The following is a 20425-nucleotide window of genomic DNA, read 5'->3' on the forward strand; positions in this document are numbered from 1 at the left end:
TTGCCTTATTTCAGTTTGTGTGTCAAACAAGCAAGTATAGCGTAGACTGTAGAGAATCATTGTACCATCTAAACCGCTGTGAAATATTTTTTACATAACCAAAAATATAGTATTTTCAGCTGGTATAGAAAACTGAAAGTAAAATACAAAAACGAAACTTAATGGGAAGCATAGAAATAGTGTACATAGAATAACTCTACCGATTCACTGACATGCTTTCAATAAGAATGACAGATCTATAACTCAGCTACATATTGCAGCTTTAAGTAGTTGAACATGTTATTACTCCAACCTCTCGTGAAAGTGACAAACTGACACGTTTTCATTTGTCAAAAACAACTTTATATATCAAAGGGAGTGCCTTTAATTTGACACCCAGCAGTTCAGCACGATTAAATGTTTCTGCGTATGAGCTTAGCTAGCCAACCTCGCCATGACATCGCCTACAAGTGTAATATGGGATTTCGATTGGGAAATGCAGTTTCTGCCTATCTTCCTTCCACAGGAGGCTGCTGAGGGGAGGAAGTCTCATAATAATGGCTGGAATGGAGTGAATGGTATCAAACGCATGGAAACCATGTGTTCGATATCATTCAATTTATTCCGTTCCATCCATTACTATGAGCCCGTCCTCCACAATTAAAGTGCCACCGGCCACTTGTGCTATCTTCATACTGTACTGTATATGGTGTAATCATTACTCTGATTCAGTCAGTTTTTTTTTGTCTACTTGGTAAATATTTTCTTAACTATTCTTGAACTGCACTGTTGGTTAAGGGCTTGTAAGTAAGCGTTTCACGGTAAAGTCTATACGTGTTGTATTCGACACGTGACAAATAAAGTTGGATTTGATTGCAAGACGCGCTGTGCTAATACTCTAGATCGCTGGTACTCTAAGCCACGATGCATACAAAGCCCCCCCCGCCCTCCCTTCGGTAAATCCGACCATGACGTCATCTTGCTCGTTCCGTTTTATAGGCAGAAACTCAAACAGGATGTACCAGTGACAATAACCATTAAATGCTGGTCTGACCAATCGAAAGCCACGCTTCAAGATTGTTTTGATTACTTTGTTTTGATTATTACAAGTTCTCCCACTTAAAAAGATGAGAGGCCTGTAATTTTCATCATAGGTACACTTCAACTATGACAGACAAAATGAAATAAAAAAAGTCCAGAAAATCACATTGTAGGATTTTTAATGAATTTATTTGCAAATTATGGTGGAAAATAAGTATTTGGTCAATAACAAAAGTTTATCTCAATACTTTGTTACGTTTTCTGTAAGTCTTCACAAGGTTTTCACACACTGTTGCTGGTATTTTGGCCCATTCCTCCATGCAGATCTCCTCTAGAGCAGTGATGTTTTGGGACTGTTGCTGGGCAACACAGACTTTCAACTCTTGGTCACCTACAAACAAGCAAGATTTCTGGCTCTGACAGACCTGTAACTTCTTCTTTAAGAGGCTCCTATGTCCTCCACTCGTTACCTGTATTAATAGCACCTGTTTGAACTTGTTATCAGTATAAAAGACACCTGTCCACAACCTCAAACAGTCACACTCCAAACTCCACTATGGCCAAGACCAAAGAGCTGTCAAAGGACACCAGAAACAAAATTGTAGACCTGCACCAGGCTGGGAAGACTGAATCTGCAATAGGTAAGCAGCTTGGTTTGAATAAATCAACTGTGGTAGCAATTATTAGGAAATGGAAGACATACAAGACCACTGATAATCTCCCTCGATCTGGGGCTCCACGCAAGATCTCACCCTGTGGGGTCAAAATGATCACAAGAACGGTGAGCAAAAATCCCGAACCACACGGGGGACCTATTGAATGACTTGCAGAGAGCTGGGACCAAAGTAACAAAGCCTACCATCAGTAACACACTACGCCACCAGGGACTCAAATCCTGCAGTGCCAGACGTGTCCCCCTGCTTAAGCCAGTACATGTCCAGGCCCGTCTGAAGTTTGTTAGAGAGCATTTGGATGATCCAGAAGAAGATTGGGAGAATGTCATATGGTCAGATGAAACCAAAATAGAACTTGTTGGTAAAAACTCAACTTGTCATGTTTGGAGGACAAAGAATGCTGAGTTGCATCCAAAGAACACCATACCTACTGTGAAGCATGGTTGTGGAAACATCATGCTTTGGGGCTGTTTTTCTGCAAAGGGACCAGGAAGACTGATCCATGTAAAGGAAAGAATGAATGGGGCCATGTATCGTGAGATTTTGAGTGAAACCTCCTTCCATCAGCAAGGGCATTGAAGATGAAACATGGCTGGGTCTTTCAGCATGCCAATGATCCCAAACACACTGCCCAGGCAACGAAGGAGTGGCTTCGTAAGAAGCATTTCAAGGTCCTGGAGTGGCCTAGCCAGTCTCCAGATCTCAACCCCGTAGAAAATCTTTGGAGGGAGTTGAAAGTCTGTGTTGCCCAGCAACAGTCCCAAAACATCACTGCTCTAGAGGAGATCTGCATGGAGGAATGGGCCAAAATACCAGCAACAGTGTGTGAACCTTGTGAAGACTTACAGAAAACTTAAAGTATTGAGATAAACTTTTGTTATTGACCAAATACTTATTTTCCACCATAATTTGCAAATAAATTCATTAAAAATCCTACAATGTGATTTTCTGGATTTTTTTTCTCATTTTGTCTGTCATAGTTGAAGTGTACCTATGATGAAAATTACAGGCCTCTCATCTTTTTAAGTGGGAGAACTTGCACAATTGGTGGCTGACTAAATACTTTTTTGCCCCACTGTATGTGGCAGGGTCTACAGGAAATCACGGACTACAAAAACAGCCACGTCACAGAAACCGACATCATGCTTCCAGACAAACTAAACACCTTTGCCCGCTTGAGGATAATACAGTGCCACCGTCCCAGCTCGCTAACAAAGACTGCGTCCCCCCCCTCTCCTCTGTGTCTGACTTGAGTAAAACATTTAAACTTCTTAACCTTTCGCAAGGCTGCTGGCCCAGACGGCATCCCTAGCCGCGTCCTCAGAGCATACGCAGACCAGCTGGCTGGTGTGTTTAAGGACATATTCAAACGCTCCCTATCCCAGTCTGTTGTCCCCACATGCGTTAAGATGGATACCATTGTTCCTGTACCCAAGAAGGCAAAGGTAACTGAACTACATGACTACCGCCCCGTAGCACTCACTTCTGTCATCATTAAGTGATTTGAGAGGCTAGTCAAAGATCTTATCACCGCCACCTTACCGGCCACCCTAGACCCACTTCAGTTTGCATACCGTCCCAACAGGTCCACAGATGATGCAATCGCCATATCACTGCACACTGGCCTATCCCATCTGGACAAAAATAATACCCTTGTAAAAATGCTGTTCATTGACTACAGCTCAGCATTCAACACCATAGTACCCTCCAAGCTCATCATCAAGCTGGAGGCCCTGGGTCTCAACCCCGCTCTGCACAACAGGGTCCTGGACTTTCTGAGGGGCCGCCCCGAAGTGGTGAAGGTAGGAAACAACATCTCCACTTCGCTGACCCTCAACACTGGGGCCCCACAAGGGTGTGTGCTCAGCCCTCTCCTGTACTCCCTGTTCACCCACAACTGCGTGGCCATGCACTCCTCCAACTCTATCATTAAGTTTGCAGTAGTGGGCCTGATCACCAACAATGACGAGACAGTCTACAGGGAGGAGGTGAGGGCACTTGGAGTGTGGTGCCAGGAAAACAACCTCACTCAACGTCAACAAAACAAAAGGAGATGATCGTGGACTTCAGGAAACAGCAGAGGGAGCACCCTCCTATCCACATTGAAGGGACAGCAGTGGCAAAGGTGGAAAGTTCCTGGGCGTACACATCACAGACAAACTGAAATGGTCCACCCATACAGACAGTGTGGTGAAGAAGGCGCAACAGTGCCTCTTCAACCTCATGCTTGTCACCTAAAACCCTCACAAACTTTTACAGATACGCAATCGAGAGCATCCTGTCGGGCTGTATCACAGCCTGGTACGGCAACTGCATCTCCCTCAACCGCAAGGCTCTCCAGAGGATGGTGCTGTCTGCACAACATATCACCGGGGCAAACTTCCTGCCCTCCATGACACCTACAGCACCCAATGTCACAGGAAGGACGACAACCACCCGAGCCACTGCCTATTCACACCGCTATCATCCAGAAGGCGAGGTCAGTACAGGTGCATCAAAGCTGGGACCGAGAGATTGAAAAACAGCATCTATCGCAAGGCCATCAGACTGCTAAACAGCAATCACTAACTCAGAGAGGCTGCTGCCTACATTGAGACCCAATCACTGGACACTTTAATAAATAGATCATCAGTCACTTTAAACAATGCCACTTTAAATAATGCCACTAACAATGTTTACATATCTTACATTACTCATATCACATGTACAGTATATCACAAAAGTGAGTACATCCCTCACATTTTTGTAAATATTTGAGTATATCTTTAAGGATCTGAATACTTATGTAAATACGTTTTTTTTCTCCTCCTTAATCTAGGGCAGGCGGAACCCCTCGACAACATTCCGCTGAAAAGGCAGCGCGCAAAATTCCATTTTTTTTTTAGAAATATGTAACTTTCACACATTAACAAGTCCAATACAGCAAATGAAAGATAAACATCTTGTTAATCTACCCATCGTGTCCGATTTCAAAAATGCTTTACAGCTAAAGCACAACATATGATTATGTTAGGTCAGAGTCAAGCCACAAAAGCACACACAGCATTTTCCAGCCAAAGATAGGAGTCACAAAAAGCAGAAATATAGATACAATTAATCACTAACCTTTGATGATCTTCATCAGATGACACTCATAAGACATCATGTTACACAATACATGTGTGTTTTGTTCGATAATGTGCATATTTATATCCAAAAATCTCAGTTTACATTGGAGCGTTACGTGCAGTAATGTTTTGATTCCAAAACATTCGGTGATTTTGCAGAAATACTCATAATAAACATTGATAAAAGATGCAAGTTTTATTCACAGAATTAAAGATAGACTTATCCTCTATTCAACCGCTGTGTCAGATTTCAAAAAAACTTCAAGAAAAAAGCATAATCTGAGAACGGTGCTCAGAACCCAAAAGAGCCAGAGGAATATCCGCCATTTTAGCGTCAACAGAACCTAGAAAAAACACTATAAATAGTCCCTTACCTTTGATGATCTTCATCAGAAGGCACTCCCAGGAGTCCCAGTTCAACAATAAATTACTGATTTGTTCCATAAAGTTCCATCATTTAGCCACTTGTTGTTAGTGTGTTCAGCCCAGTAATCCATCTTCATGAGGCGCGAGCACTTCCTCCAGACAAAAACTCGAAAAGTTCCGTTACAGTCCGTAGAAACAAGTAAAATGATGTATGCAATCAATCTTTAGGATGTTTTTAACATAAATCATCAATAAGGTTCCAACCGGAGAATGTCATTGTCTGAAGAAAAGCATTGGAACGAGAGCAAACTCTGTCGGGAGACCGAGGCTCTCTGCCAGACCACTCACTCAAAGAGCTATTATGAGTCCCTCCTTTATAGTAGAATCCTCAAACCAGTTTCTAAAGACGGTGACATCTAGTGGAAGCGCTAGGAAGTGCATCATCATTCATATCTTACTGGGATTTCAATAGGCACTGTTTTGAAAATCGATTTCTCACTTCCTGTTTGGATTTCTTCTCAGGTTTTTGCCTGCCATATGAATTATGTTATACTCACAGACAACATTCAAACAGTTTTAGAAACTTCAGAGTATTTTCTATCCAATACTAATAATAATGTGCATATATTAGCATCTGGGAAAGAGTAGGAGACAGTTCAGTCTGGGCATGCTATTCATCCAAAAGTGAAAATGTTGCCCCTATCCCAAAAAGGTTAAATTTGCAAAAAGGTTTTAAACTGTTTTCACTTTGTCATTATGGGGTATTGTGTGTAGATTGCTGAGGATTTGTATTTATTTAATACATTTTTGAATAAGGCTGAGACAAAATGTGGAAAAAGTCAAGGGGTCTGAATACTTTCCGAAGGCACTGTATCGTTGGTGCACACCGGCAGCAGCTGCGGGGAGGGAGCAGACTGCAGAGCAGGCACACACACAAACAAACAGGGAAGTTGTGAAATCAACGAAAAGTTGCTGGAGCAACCTTAACAAGTCGCCAAATTTGTCGCTATACTCTTCTAATAATTAAATTGTTAGGGTTGCGTCAATTCGAATCTGGTATCAGAACAAGTTATAACACTGAGTCACTGATTGTACTCTATGTACTTTTATTAGCTAAACAATAAATGGCAAATGCAACTTTCGTATATACGGGCTCACTGTAATACCACGCAGGGCAGAACAGGGAACTGACAGGATGTAAGAAAACAGCTGTTCATATACTGTGATAGACATAGTTCCAACCCATCTGTTATCACAGTAGATGCTGAGCGTGGTTTAGACTTGCTCAGCCTATCGCAGGCGCTCAGGCTGGTCCCCGCCTCTTGGCGCTTCTTGGAGTCCACCCTCTGTCGATGTATAGATTCTCACTGTTCTGGTATCACCCCCTAGTTATAACAGTTGCTCAGTTCCTGCTATTGTGTTGTTCAGTATTTTTCCATCTCAGTTAAACCTCGTGATGACCACCCCTCCCTATACCTGATTAACCACAACTTTGTAAGATATAGCAAGTCACACCATGTGCTCAATATTGTCACATACAAACACAAGGACAAAGCATCTGCTGGGCTGTTATCTACAGTTCTCAGTTCTTGTCACACACACAAACAGGCAAGTAGATGTAGCTAGCAGTTGTTTAATCTCATGATGATGCTCAAGTGCACAAATGCAGATACTTCACACAGCCAACATCAGATAATATTTAATCATATACATGGTAATGGCTATAATGTAAAACACAGAATCCCACACTGGTGTTACTGTTCTTGCCGGTAACAGCAGTGACATGACGATAACGCCAGTGACAATCAATAACACCAAACTTTTTTCTCAACAAAATATTTTATAAACCCTCAACAATTATATTTAAAAAATACTTATTAGCATTTTATTATTGTTTCAATATTGTAATCACATAATATGGCTTTCCTTTTGATAGATATGGCGAAATGAGGTGCTGCTGAAAAGCAAAGACTCTACAGACTCTATCTACACTTACAAGTATGCTTCAGAGAACCAGTCAGTTTGGGGGGGAGGGGTCACACAAGCAAGTAACGTTCCACACTGGTGTCCTCGGTGTGGCAGAGGAGCCCCCCATCTCCTTCTGCACCATCTCACCCAGCAGAAGGCATGATCCAGCAGCCACATGGGCTCACATGGACCCCATCCTGGACATAAATGAAAGATTACTGACCATTTCGAATCCCACCATACCTTCTCTGCTATGCAATCTGGTTTCAGAGCTGGGTGCACCTCAGCCACGCTCAAGGTTCTAAACGACATCATAACCGCCATCGATAAGAGACTGTGCAGCCGTATTCATCGACCTGGCCAAGGCTTTCGACTCTGTCAATCACAACATTCTTATTGGCAGACTCGACAGCCTTGGTTTCTCAAATGATTGCCTCGCCTGGTTTACCAACTACTTCTCTGATAGAGTTCAGTGTGTCAAATCGGACCTCGATGGACCTGGACCTCTGACAGTCTCTATGGGTGTGCCACAGGGTTCAATTCTCGTGCCGATTCTCTTTTCTGTATACATCAATGATGTTGCTCTTGCTGCTGGTGATTCTCTGATCCACCTCTACACAGACAACACCATTCTGTATACTTCTGGCCCCTCCTTGGACACTGTGTTAACTAACCTCCAGACGAGATTCAATGCCATACAACTCTCCTTCCGTGGCCTCCAACTGCTCTTAAATGCAAGTAAAACTAAATGCATGCTTTTCAGTCGATCGCTGCCCGCACCTGCTCGCCCGTTCAGCATCACTACTCTGGACGGCTCTGACTTAGAATACGTGGACAACTACAAATACCTGGGTGTCTGGTTAGACTGTAAACTCTCCTTCCAGACTCACATTAAGCATCTCCAATCCAAAATTAAATCTAGAATCGGCTTCCTATATCGCAACAAAGCATCCTTCACTCATGCTGCCAAACATACCCTCGTAAAACTGACCCTTCGGTGATGTCATCTATAAAATAGCCTCCAACACTCTATTCAACAAACTGGATGCAGTCTATCACAGTGCCATCCGTTTTGTCACCAAAGCCCCATACACTACCCACCATTGCGACCTGTACGCTCTCGTTGGTTGGCCATCGCTTCATACTCGTCGCCAAACCCACTGGCTACAGGTTATCTACAAGTCTCTGCTAGGTAAAACCCCGCCTTATCTCAGCTCACTGGTCACCATAGCAGCACCCACTCGTAGTACGCGCTCCAGCATGTATATCTCACTGGTCACCCCCAAAGCCAATTCCTCCTTTGGTCGTCTTTCCTTCCAGTTCTCTGCTGCCCATGACTGGAACAAATTGCAAAAATCTCTGAAGCTGGAGACTCACATCTCCCTCACTAGCTTTAAGCACCAGCTGTCAGAACAGTTTACAGATCACAGCACCTGTACTTAGCCTATCTGTAAACAGCCCATCTATCTACCTACCTCATCCCCATACTGGTATTTATTTATTTTGCTCCTTTGCACCCCGGTATCTCTACCTGCACATTCACCTTCTGCCGATCTACCATTCCAGTGTTTAATTGCTATATTGTAATTACTTCGCCACCATGGCCTATTTATTTCCCTAACTTACCTCATTTGCACTCACTGTATATAGACTTTTTGTTTTCTTTTGTTCTACTGTATTATTGATTGTATGTTTTGTTTATTCCATGTGTAACTCTGTGTTGTTGTATGTGTCGAATTGCTACGCTTTATCTTGGCCAGGTCGCAGTTGCAAATGAGAACTTGTTCTCAACTAGCCTACCTGGTTAAATAAAGGTGAAATAAATAAAACACCAGTACCCTGCCGTGCAACATCTTCATTTCTTCAGTGATGGCCCTGCAGCTGATGTACAAACCGTACAGACAACCAGTAGAGTATGTTTAAATGCAATTTTATTCAACATTCAGGCTTGTAAGGAACATTTACATGATTTTGAAGCCATTAGTGTCTGGCTGTATATACCAATTCATTGTTTATTACAGCCTGATTAATCAAACTAAGGAAGATTATGCTGCACTTACTTCTTAACATGAGGTCATTGGCAACTGACAAGAGCTCATACTTGTCATCCCCATTTGTTGATGCATTGACGTCCCCATTACCATCTCCAGACTTCTAAAGCTTACAGGGATACAGAAAATGACTGCAGCATATGACGAGGAAGAGATATTTGTTGTTAGATTGGAACATACTATCACTGGATGGAAACCATCATTTAGACATTTTCTGTGTATTTCCTAACAAGTGACAAGGTTGATTATCTTTCCTGACAATGGCTGGCAATTATAGCCAGCTTGTTGGTCCTAGTCATGACTAGGAGGGCATTACTCATCACCATGACAGCATCCAGACACATGGACAGGGTGCACTAAGGGAAGGAGAAAGACAATCAAGCAAATTTCAGTCTAACTGGCTCTTTGAAGTGGAGGCTAGCTCTGTAGATATTTGCACAGAGAATAATACTAGTTAAATATCTGGGGTTCTCTATTAGCTTGCTGGTCCCACCATATGAGATTTGCATCCACAACAATGACCAGAAGACTGACTTCATCCTCTGCAGAAAACCACAGAAGTTAGCTTAACAGCCAAAACAGGTGGCTATTGTTATGACAATAATTAACTGTTATGCCTATTCATCATGCATTCATGTGATATCAGTGATAAACTGTAGTAGACCAACGTTACTGATTGCTAGGTAACGTTAGCTAGCTAAATTATAGCTAGCCAGCTATAGTAGCCATTTAATTCCTTCATAAAACTCATTCAATGCAAGATTGTAAGCAATTGTTTTCACTAGATAAATGGTACACTCCCAATGTTTAAAAATCTGAATTATTGTTTGAAATTATGCTTTATTAAATTTAATCTCTCCACATTCCCGAAGCCACCCCTAACACAAACCGCTAGCTAGTTAAATGACATTCTAGCGTGCCAAAATTAAAAGCCCTGCACAAAAAATAACAATACAATGTTGCATGGCCAGGTGCACCTGGTGAATGGATTTATCTTAATCACCAATGGAATGGTCTAAAATGACAACACTCCGGGCCATGTGAAAAGAAATTGACCAACGATAACTGAGTTTTACGTCATCAAATTGCGACATTAGCTACACCATGCCAAAAATTAGCAAACGTTTACCTAAAAATATGTAGCTGTAAGAGTGACAGAATTAGCGAATACAAACATTTTATTTTACACAAATCAAGGACTGTCTGTTCTCAGTCCAAAACATAAGAAGCAACTCTTAAAATAGCTTCATCCGCGTCAGGAGGAAAAACGTGCTATTTCATCAGCTCGAGCAAGGTAACGTTACATGGTAGTTAGCTAGCGTAGCTACGTTATTTGTCAACAATAATCCTTCTGGCATTTACTAGGTTAGCTGCCTAGAAAGTTTAATCTGTTCAAAGGTGTCATCTGGCCTGCTTCCTGCTGTTGTTGAGGTGTCGACTTGTTTGACAGAATGGACAAAGATGGTGAGTTGAAGTCTCATTGATGAACTTGATGAGTAGACATGCTAGTCCCATATGGCCATATATTTCTGCATGATCTTATAGTTTCTTTCATGGGGGTTGTTTCCATACATGCACAACACTATCCATACAACGCTAAATAAAGGATAAGGTTTTTAGTGAGAGTGTAATCAAGTATGATGTGTTTCCATTTGACTGACTTGCCCATGGCCATTTCCTTTCAGAGCTGGTGGAGTACTTCAGGACACAAGTGAGACAGGACCCTGAGGTTCCCTCTGCTGTGGCAGCTATCCGCACTCTCCTGGAGTTCCTCAAAAGAGACCAAAGTCAGTTTTTAAAAAAAAAATTTAAAAACTTTTCTACTCTCCACTTGTTATACTGATATCTAGTGAATCAGAAAGCTTTTTGTCTGATTATTACTGAAATCAAAATATTTTCATCACTGCTGAAAGAGTTGGCACTTGATTTACAAATTATTAGCAGACAGACAAGTTGTGGTATTGATTGGCTTATGCTTTATGTCCCTGAGCAGGTGAGACCATCCTGGGCTTGAGAGAGAACCTGACCCAGACCATCAGGCGTCTGGAGGAGGCTGACTCCTCTGTGGCTGTCTCGTCTGGTGGCGAACTGTTCCTCCGCTTCATCAGCCTCACATCGCTGGAGCACCCTGTGAGTAGAGAGAGGGCCCTCACCTATCTTCCTCACTGTAACGCCAAGGCTACTCTTAAACACTCCGAGCCCACTTTAAAGTGATATAACATGTATTCAATACGTGAGAGTAGCTTGAGTTGTCCAGCATACCATCATGATTTAAGATGGCATTTTCAGAAATATTAAGTGTTTTCTTTGTCCCCCAAACAGGATCTCTCTCAATGCAAGAAAGTGATGGTAGAGAGAGGAGAGCTCTTTCTTAAGAAAATCTCCCTTTCCAGGAGTAAAGTAGCAAAACTCTGCCATACCTTTATCAAGGATGGTGCTGTAAGTATTTCTGTTGAATTTTTTTTATTTTAATGATTATTCCAAAACCTGCTCCACTGGGACACTCATGGTGATTCTGCCTCTAACAAACACTGTTCTCTTGTCATTCACAGAAAATACTGACACATTCCTCCTCCCGGGTGGTTCTTAAGGTACTGGAGAGTGCAGCAGCTGACAAGAAACGCTTCACTGTCTATGTCACTGAGTCACAACCAGACTCTGCAGGGTGTGTGGTCAACACATGCATATGTCTGTCAAGCTAAGTAAGAAAGCCCTAAAGAGGAACTTGAAAGACTATTCACAAGTGTACTCTTTTCTCTTTCCAGAAGACAAATGGCTGACAAATTACAGAATCTAAACATTCCGGTCACAGTGGTTCTTGATGCTGCAGTGGGGTAAATATCTAAACCATTTCAGTTGATACATGAAATGAAAGCCCAGCTCAATCACACCATGTTTCTTCGAAAAACCATACAGTGCCTTCAGAAAGAAGTCATACCCCTTGACTTATTCCACATTTTGTTGTTACAGCCTGAATTCAAAATGAATTACATTGAAATAGTTTCTCACCCATCTACACACAATACCCGATAATGATGGTGAAAACATGTTTTTAGAAATGTTTGCTAATTTATTGAAAATGTAAATACATATCTAATTTACATAAATATTCACACTCCAAATTGAGCTCGGGTGTATCCAATTGCCTTTGATCATCCTTAATGTCACTACAACTTGATTGGAAATACACCTGTGGCCAATTAAATTATTTGGACATGTTTTAGAGAGAAACACATCTGTCTATATAATGTCCCACAGTTGACAGTGCATGTCAAAGCAGAAACTAGACCATGAAGTCCAAGGAACTGTCCGTAGATCTCCAAGATATATGCCTCATCACAATTCTATCTGGGGAAGGGTATTAAAATGTATATAGTGTTAAAGGTTTCCAAGAGCACAGTGGTCTCCATAATTTGGAAATTGAAAAAAAAATATGGAACTACCCAGAGCTGGCTGTCCGACCAAACCGGGTAAGAAGGACCTTGGTCAGGGAGGTGACCAAGGACCCAATGACTACTCTTGACAGAACTACAGAGTCCTTAGCTGAGATCAGAGAACCTGCCAGAAGGACAAGTCTCTACAGTACTTTACCAATCTGGGCTTTATTGGAGAGTGGCCAGGTGGAAGCCACTCCTGAGAAAAAGGCACGTGATAGCATGCCTGGAGTTTACAAAAAGGCGTGTGAAAGACTGAGATCATAAGGCAAATGATTCTGTGGTGTGATGAGACTAAAAATATTACTTTTTTGGCCTGAATGCAGAAGCGCTACGTCTGGAGAAAGATTGGTGATAAGCTGTGCCTGGTTAACAGCATCCCTACCGTGAAGCATTGTGGCGGCAGCAACATGCTACGTGGATGCTTTTCAGCGGCAGAGACTGGTAAGGATAGAGGGGAAAATGAGTGGCGCCAAATACTTCCTTGATGAGAACCTGCATCAGCGTACAAACGACCTCTGACAGAACAATGATCCCAAGCTTACGGCCAAAGCAACGCTGGAATGGCTTCAGAACAAGAATGTGAAAGTCCTTGAGTGGCCCAGCCAAAGCCCAGACTTGAATCCCATTGACAATGTGTAAAAATACTTGTCAATGGGACCACTCCCTATCTAACTTAACAGAGCTTGAGAAAATGCCCAAATCCAGATGTGCAAAGCTGATAGACATACCCAAGATGACGCAAAGCTGTAATCACTGCAAAAGATGCATCTACAAAGTATTGACTCAGGTGTGAATATTTATGTACCATCTAAGGTGCGTACGCAGTAGACCCCGAGACTGCTGCGCAGCTCCACCCTGGGACAGCCCTGCAGAAGAAATTTCAGCCCATGGAGAGAAGCACGAGATTGAACTGAACTTTTTCCCCTGTTAACACTCAATGTTCCCCTTTATTGTGGCAATTGGGATTGAATCGACCCAATTAGCCACTTTCAATGCAACATACTGAAACAAACCTAACTATGCGAGAGATTTTGTTGTAGGCAGAATACATCGGAATAGGATTCTACTGCATTGACATGCACAACTCAGCCCGTACTATATACACAGACCGGTGCGGCATAACCAATCAGAGCTGCACTAGGCCTATATGCAAAAATACCATTGCCATATATGGATCTGTGCCATTTACTTTGAACTGGACTGTTTACAGCATGAGCGGTTGTAGATGCGCTTGTTTTGAATGTAGCCACGTGTGCACATTTTTGTTAATATCCTTTGCTAGTGAGTTATTAGCCCAGTTATAGATAATTTGTAGTCAGCAATAGGGTAGTGATTGCTTCCTACAAGAGCACAAAACATGTACATCTCTAGACATCTTTGAAAAGCTAACAAAATAAAGTCAAATGGGCAGTTTTGTGTTTTGAGACATGCTTGAATAAGCTAAGTAGCCAATAGGCAGAGGGTAGCATAATTTGTCTGATTCTCTAATGGTAGGGGAATAATGCAAGAAACCATTTTACAAAATAAAATGCATCAACTTTTTTTCAGTCACCTCCTTGTCTGAAAGACAAGTGGTTAAACAGATGCATGTTTTTTTATTTTTTATCATGGAATGTAGGCCAACATTGGCTGCTACTGTAAGCTGAATGATGGAACAGCTATTTCCATGTTAAATTGTTATGGAATCCATTGTGTTTGATGGTAGGACTACATTATGATCAAATAGCCACAGTAGCCTACTTGGTGACTTAAAACTGTAACTTAAAGCAGGTTCAGCCTCAGTGTTCACAGTAAACGCGTGCTGGAAGTTGCAAAGCATTTTCAAAGTTAGTTTGTGCTCAGCAGACCTGAAATTTGCTCAGTGCTGAAAAAAGTGAGGGAACATTGCTTATGTACGCTGAACAAAAGTGCTGAGGAGTATTTCTGTCGGTAATAAAGCCCTTTTGTGGGGGGAAAACTAATTGGCTGGGCCTGGCTCCCCAGCGGGTGGGCCCACTCCCACCCATGGCTGCACCACTGCCCAGCATATCTGAAATCCATAGATTAAGGCCTAATTTATTTATTTCAAATGACTGATTTCTTTCTGTGAATTGTAAATCAGTATAATCTTTGAAATTGTTGCATTAATATTTCAGTATATGAAATATTTCTGTTTCATATTCAATACATTTGCAGACATTTCTAAAAACATGTTTTGACTTTGTCATTGTGTGAGAATCTATTTTGAATTCAGGCTGTAACACAATGTGGAATAAATCAAGGGGTATGAATACTTTCTGAAGGTACTGTAAATACCCTGTTTTACCTATACCCACCTTTTGGATTTGTACAGGTAGCCTAAATTAACAAAGCAGTCAGTGAAATCTGTATTTTATTACTGTACTGTTTTTTGTTAAAGGTATATCATGGAAAAGGTGGACCTGGTGATTGTGGGTGCAGAGGGAGTGGTGGAAAGTGGTGGTATTATCAACAAGGTATATTATGAATTGGGTAACACACCATTCAGGCAGTCTTATGTTGATGTCCTTGGATGACATTACCCTTTATTCTGCATGCAATTCACATGACAGATTGGCACCTATCAACTGGCTGTGTGCTCCAAGGCTCACAACAAGCCTTTCTACGTTGTGGCAGAAAGCTTCAAATTCGTCCGACTCTATCCTCTAAATCAGCAAGATGTCCCAGAACGATTTAAGGTAATAGCACCAAGATATGATCAATTGGCCAGTGATATTTCTGTAGTTATTTGATGTCCTAACTAGTGGTCTCACTTTGCTCTCTCAGTATAAAGCAGACACACTAAAGGCAGTGGAAGACCTAGCAGAAGAACACCCCATGATTGACTACACACCACCATCGCTGATTACACTTCTTTTCACAGACCTGGGGGTCCTCACTCCTTCAGCAGTCAGTGATGAACTTATTAAGCTGTACTTGTAAACCACCACTAGAATACTGACACAACCCCATCAAGTGCATCCATTTCAACAAGTCACCGTTCAATACGCATTTCATTAAAAATGTCAATCTGCCTTAAACACTTCTGTTGTGACTATTTACCCCCTACTTGTTTTACTGGAGTTTGAAAGGTTCTTCTGACCCATAACAGCAATCATAGCGGCGTACTGTGTGAGTAACTTATTGCAAATTAGAAGTAATCAAAATCTCAAAAGGAAAAGGGGACTTTATTATGAACAGGACTTGGGTCATCCATAGTTTGTCTGAGCTCTCTCAGGTGTGTTGGCTCAGATTAGTTATTCACCCTCTGTACTCAAAATCATAAACTAAGAAGTCTGTAGGAAATTGTCCTCATTTGATAAATACAAATGCTCAAGTGACTACTTAACTGGCAACAGCTCAGATCCCATACCACAGTGTTTTGTACTGCCCTTGCCCCAAAAGTTAGAATCATTACTACAAAGTATGCCATTACTTTATTTTTACCATTAAAATGTGCATACTGTGACTGATTGGCACAGGAAGTGTTAAAAAAAGTGTTTATCAAGAACACCCCCCCCAAAAAAAGCTGAACAGTTGTCTAACAAACACATTTGGAAAGAATAACAGATCAAATACAACACTGGGCTTGGAATGTGTCCAGTGTGGCTCAGTTGGTAGAGCATGGCACTTGCAACAGCAGGGTTGCAGGTTTGATTCCCATGGCGGACCAGTATAAAAAAATGTATGCACTCACTGTCGCTCTGGATGATGGTACGACTATGTAAAAGCAAAAATATTTCCACCACCTACTCATTCTATCCACAACTATAAGATGAGAAAATGACATCCAGCGTTTTGGGGCGGTGGCTTTGAATGTGCAAATACTCAAACCTTCCTTGATCAAAAATTAATAAAACCCTCTTCAGTGCTATTGATGTCAAAGTCTGAGGAGTCAATACGAAGACAGTTTTCCGCAAGTGGAAAAACATGCATATGTACCATGGCCTGAAGTACACGAACAGAAAAACAGGAGATTGGACAAAGTATTTTCAGATGTTTGATTTCCAATTTTGAAGTATGGTGTGGCTAATAGCTCAGGTGAATGGTAAATACTTTTTGGGGAAAAAAAGGTTTTACACAACTCTCCGCACTTCGAAAAATCTCTTCAGGTAGTAGATCTGTCCAAGGGTCATGGCTACCAGCACAAGAGCTTCAAAGAAGGACCAAAGCACCACTCGGCTGTTTGTGTTGTCATTAACTGGAGGGGAGGAAAACACAGGACAGTACATTAAACCACTACTGCCACTGAAGTGTTTTCACTAAGCTGTCAAAAGTGGGTGTTCGTGACAAATGCTATGCAGTTTGAGAAGAGGTTAGGTCCGTATGTTATTCATTTTCTATAGAAATAGCACATTATACATGGTTGTTATTGAAGTAGCAGCACAGAAGTGGTCTTACTTGCTCTGTGTATCCTCTCTCGGACCTCCATGTATTCCTGCTCGTGTTTTACTGCGGTCATGGCAACTGCTAGCTCATTAATCATCTCTTCCAGCTTGTTCTGGTGGGCTGTGAACAAGAATGGAAAATTAACTAGTACAGTATACAACATTTTGCAGAGTTAAAGAAACCCCAACAAGTACAGGCACATCCAAGCAAATCAGGTACAACTCACATCAAGGTTAGGTTTATTGTAGATGCTGTTCAAAGTGATGTCATGACGTACGCAATAAAAGGTTGCGCGGGAAATGTTTGTCCAGTAAACTGGTCTCCATATCTCTACCAAAGCTTGGGTGTACCCATTGTGCAAAAACTAAATATATTTACATGAACCTTAAATATGTTGTCAGATACATTGAAGTCATTCAAGCTGTTTTTAGTGGGTCTAACATTAAATAACATCTGCTGTAACACAGCAAACTTGGATTAACATAAAACTAAAGGCACCATTTGAGCTGGTAGTGCTGTGCAAACTGCTGCATTGACTGGACACAAGTGTACTGATTTGATACAAGCTGTATAATTGAAACTGACAAACCAACACTTTTGAAAAACTGAGGGCAAAAGTAATTGACCCAATTTGTTTCCTGAATGCCCATATGGCAGAAGCTGAGGGGGGTATAAATTCCTAAATCCATCTCAAGTCATTGCCAGGCAGCAAATGAGTGTCCATAAAGCAAAAGAAAACAGCACAACCCAGGCAATTATTAAGACAAACTATGAAAATGGTACTATTTAAATTCACTCTTAATTTTATAATTCAGTACTTGGGGTAAGCAACACCACAGAGAAGAGTCTCCAAGGGCAATGAAGAATGACCATCTCTGACCTCATGCAATAGTGTTAACCTACCGTCCCAGGTGTCTCCACCACCTGATGGAGGGTGGAGAGCAGAATGAGAAAAGGATGAATATGAAGGAAGAAGGAATATGAAGGAAAGTCTTCCAGAGAACCTACTAATATATGGTGAGATTATATTTGCAATCAGTCAGTGTGACCAGAGCTCTACAGTGCAACCATTTTACTTGAATGTGTGCCTAAATATTTTGCTGTGCAATCTGGAATTTTAATTTAGGAGCACCAGTGTGCCTAAAAAAAAATAAACATTCTTGCTTTATTACCTGAAATATTTTTATTAGGTGCACACTTGCTCCTTGTAAAAAAGTTCAGCATTGAACCCTGATGCCCATTGCTGCCTCTTCACCCCAGTTTACCTTCTGTCTCCATGCCGTCTCCCTTGGGGGCCTCTCCAATGTCAATGGTGAACATGACGATCTTGGGTGTCATGGTGGACATCTTATTGCTGAAGCAAAACTTGTATGTGCCATCCATATGGGCAGCCACCGAGTACTTCCCACTGGATTCTCGGTCTCCTTTGTAAATCTGCTTCCCATCTGGACCAGTGATCTGCAAATGAAAAATACCTACATAGTCATTGACAATCTATTAAACATTAGGCATAAGGTAGCTAGTTACCCATGTTGACTAAACAGCATTAGATATAATAAATGCTCCACAACACCACCATCAGTACAAACTCAGATATGATCAATAGCCCTAACATGAAATCATCCCTTGGCTCCTGATAGTTTTTCTTAGATGATAATCTCGCACTGTCAGTCAACCAAGAGAGTTGAGCTATCGAACGTAGCTAGGTATAAAGCTTGCTCGCTAGCCATATGGCACAATGAGAGGGACGTTTGGATGCATAGCTATCTAGAACGACGTTAGCTAGCTACTTAACTACATTGTTAATGTTTAGCTAGTTAGGCCCATGATTTGCCAAAGCTAGCTAACGTGGGGGGCTTTCCCCACAATAAGATTAAGAAAGAGGACACCTTTCACAACTCAGACTTTACCTCCACATCGATGTCTAGGAAACCTCCTTCGGCCACCTCAAACATGAGGCCCATCTTGGTACCAGAGTTGACTCGTTCAAAGAAACACTCTTCTGCATGAGCGTCGATGCTTACGAAGTAACCTGACGCTGTGGCGGATAACATAGATAAAATGACCATACACTCCGAGAGAGTAAACATGATTACTGTTGTTTTTCGCTACTGTCTAGCTATGTGAAAAATAGATTAGCGAACAAAACGCTCAGCCGCCGACTTGCGGAGGAGGAGCCAGCAGTAGAAGGGGGACGCAACATCCTCGCAAATGCTGCCACGTAAAGACGGGAAAACGAGCCGCGTCGAGGTTCAAAAAGCCAATCGATTGTGCCCACTCAAATTGACCTCAGGCCCCTGGTCCAAGACCTAGGTGTATTCATTAGGGTGATTCGGTTGCAAAACGTTTCTTAAACGGAGGCAAACAGAACGAAATGGGGAGGGACCTACCTGAATTTGGCCAATAGAAACTCGTTTTAGTAATACAACTGTTTTGGACTGATGAGTCAGTGGCGACCCGTCATTCAGTGCAGGTGGGGCTCTTATTATATATTTTTTGACTTGCCTGGACTTGCCTGTTTTGCATGTTATTTTGGCTTTAATACGTGTACATATCAGTTTGCAAACAATGTAAACAAAAGTAAGTATATATCATTGAGTTAATAAAACCGTATACAAACATGGTCTCATTTTTGTTTTCTTGAGTAAGGCAGCTCCAAAATGCAGGTGTTTCAGGCTAGCTCAGTGCTTTCTCTGGTGGTGGGGCAAGCCAGCAGAAAATACAGAGTGTTGCGCCGTGATTGGCTCAGTGTTCTGTCACTCATGGGGACACTACGTCACCGCCAAGTCTAAGGGTAGAGCTTGACAATTCAAGCCCCTTGAGTGCTGCTATAGATAAAATGCCCATCTGCCTCACACTAATAATTTGGTCCATTCACCTGCCCTGAATGACGGGTCTCCACTGCCAGGGAGATATGTATACTGTAGCTAATACTAAGTGTATGTTGTGTAGTAAGCTCTTTAGCCCATGTGCCTCAACCTAATAATTTGGTATATTTTCACCTCTTAATTTTGCCTACTGTCCTGACTTGGTGGTGCACATGTAGCCTATAACTTTTTTGAGAAATGTAATCATCGAATAATGTAAGAGCTTTCATTGTCTGCTTATATGCCCCCTTTATTAATCATATGGTTCTGACTTGGTGTACAGGGAGAAACACTGTAAGAACGGCCCATGTTCTGAATTCTGTCATAGTCTGGGTAGCAATTTGATTAGCTGTTCAGGAGTCTTATGGCCTGGGGGTAGAAGCTATTTAGGAGCCTCTTGGACATAGACTTTGGAGCTCCGCTACCACTTGCCGTGCGGTAGCAGAGAGAACAATGACTAGGGTGGCTGGAGTCTTTGACAATTCTTAGGCCCTTCCTCTGACACTGCCTAGTAAAGAGGTCCCGGATGGCAGGAAGCTTGGCCCTGGT

The 20425-nt window shown here is 41.9% G+C and overlaps 2 protein-coding genes across 3 annotated transcripts; one reads left to right on the forward strand and one right to left on the reverse strand.

Annotated features, from left to right (window-relative positions):
* Positions 1-10224: 10224 nt before the first annotated feature.
* LOC112262886 (translation initiation factor eIF-2B subunit alpha) lies at positions 10225-15661 on the forward strand. The gene is made up of 9 exons (XM_024438714.2): positions 10225-10650; positions 10872-10973; positions 11180-11316; positions 11509-11625; positions 11739-11851; positions 11952-12020; positions 15022-15097; positions 15194-15319; positions 15408-15661. Exons 1-9 carry the CDS (start codon positions 10638-10640, stop codon positions 15561-15563), a joined length of 909 nt encoding a protein of 302 aa, XP_024294482.1. The 5' UTR covers positions 10225-10637; the 3' UTR covers positions 15564-15661.
* Positions 15662-15789: 128 nt separating this feature from the next.
* On the reverse strand, positions 15790-19314 carry LOC112262887 (transmembrane emp24 domain-containing protein 2). Of its 2 annotated transcripts, XM_024438715.2 has the most exons (5): positions 18920-19314; positions 18275-18467; positions 17913-17933; positions 17022-17129; positions 15790-16821 (listed from the first exon to the last, which is right to left on the reverse strand). In XM_024438715.2, exons 1-5 carry the CDS (start codon positions 19097-19099, stop codon positions 16697-16699), a joined length of 627 nt encoding a protein of 208 aa, XP_024294483.1. In that variant the 5' UTR covers positions 19100-19314; the 3' UTR covers positions 15790-16696. The 2 variants fall into 2 exon arrangements, with proteins under 2 accessions (XP_024294483.1, XP_024294484.1); XM_024438716.2 differs by lacking the exon at positions 17913-17933 and having other exon boundaries at positions 18920-19304.
* Between the last annotated feature and the right edge of the window lie 1111 nt (positions 19315-20425).

This window comes from Oncorhynchus tshawytscha, linkage group LG12 (genome assembly GCF_018296145.1).
Source record: "Oncorhynchus tshawytscha isolate Ot180627B linkage group LG12, Otsh_v2.0, whole genome shotgun sequence".
NCBI classification, from domain to species: domain Eukaryota; kingdom Metazoa; phylum Chordata; class Actinopteri; order Salmoniformes; family Salmonidae; genus Oncorhynchus; species Oncorhynchus tshawytscha.

Excerpts from the sequence above, each read along its gene's own strand:
- LOC112262886 (XM_024438714.2), top strand. Across the intron at positions 11,317-11,508 it reads TCACATCGCTGGAGCACCCT|GATCTCTCTCAATGCAAGAA; the intron begins GTGAGTAGAGAG and ends TCCCCCAAACAG. Across the intron at positions 15,098-15,193 it reads GTGGTGGTATTATCAACAAG|ATTGGCACCTATCAACTGGC; the intron begins GTATATTATGAA and ends TTCACATGACAG.
- LOC112262887 (XM_024438715.2), bottom strand. The coding sequence starts at position 19,099 with ATGTTTACTCTCTCGGAGTGTATGGTCATTTTATCTATGTTATCCGCC. Across the intron at positions 17,130-17,912 it reads TGGTGGAGACACCTGGGACG|CCCACCAGAACAAGCTGGAA; the intron begins GTAGGTTAACAC and ends TCTTGTTCACAG. Across the intron at positions 16,822-17,021 it reads AGAGAGGATACACAGAGCAA|TTAATGACAACACAAACAGC; the intron begins GTAAGACCACTT and ends CCTCCCCTCCAG.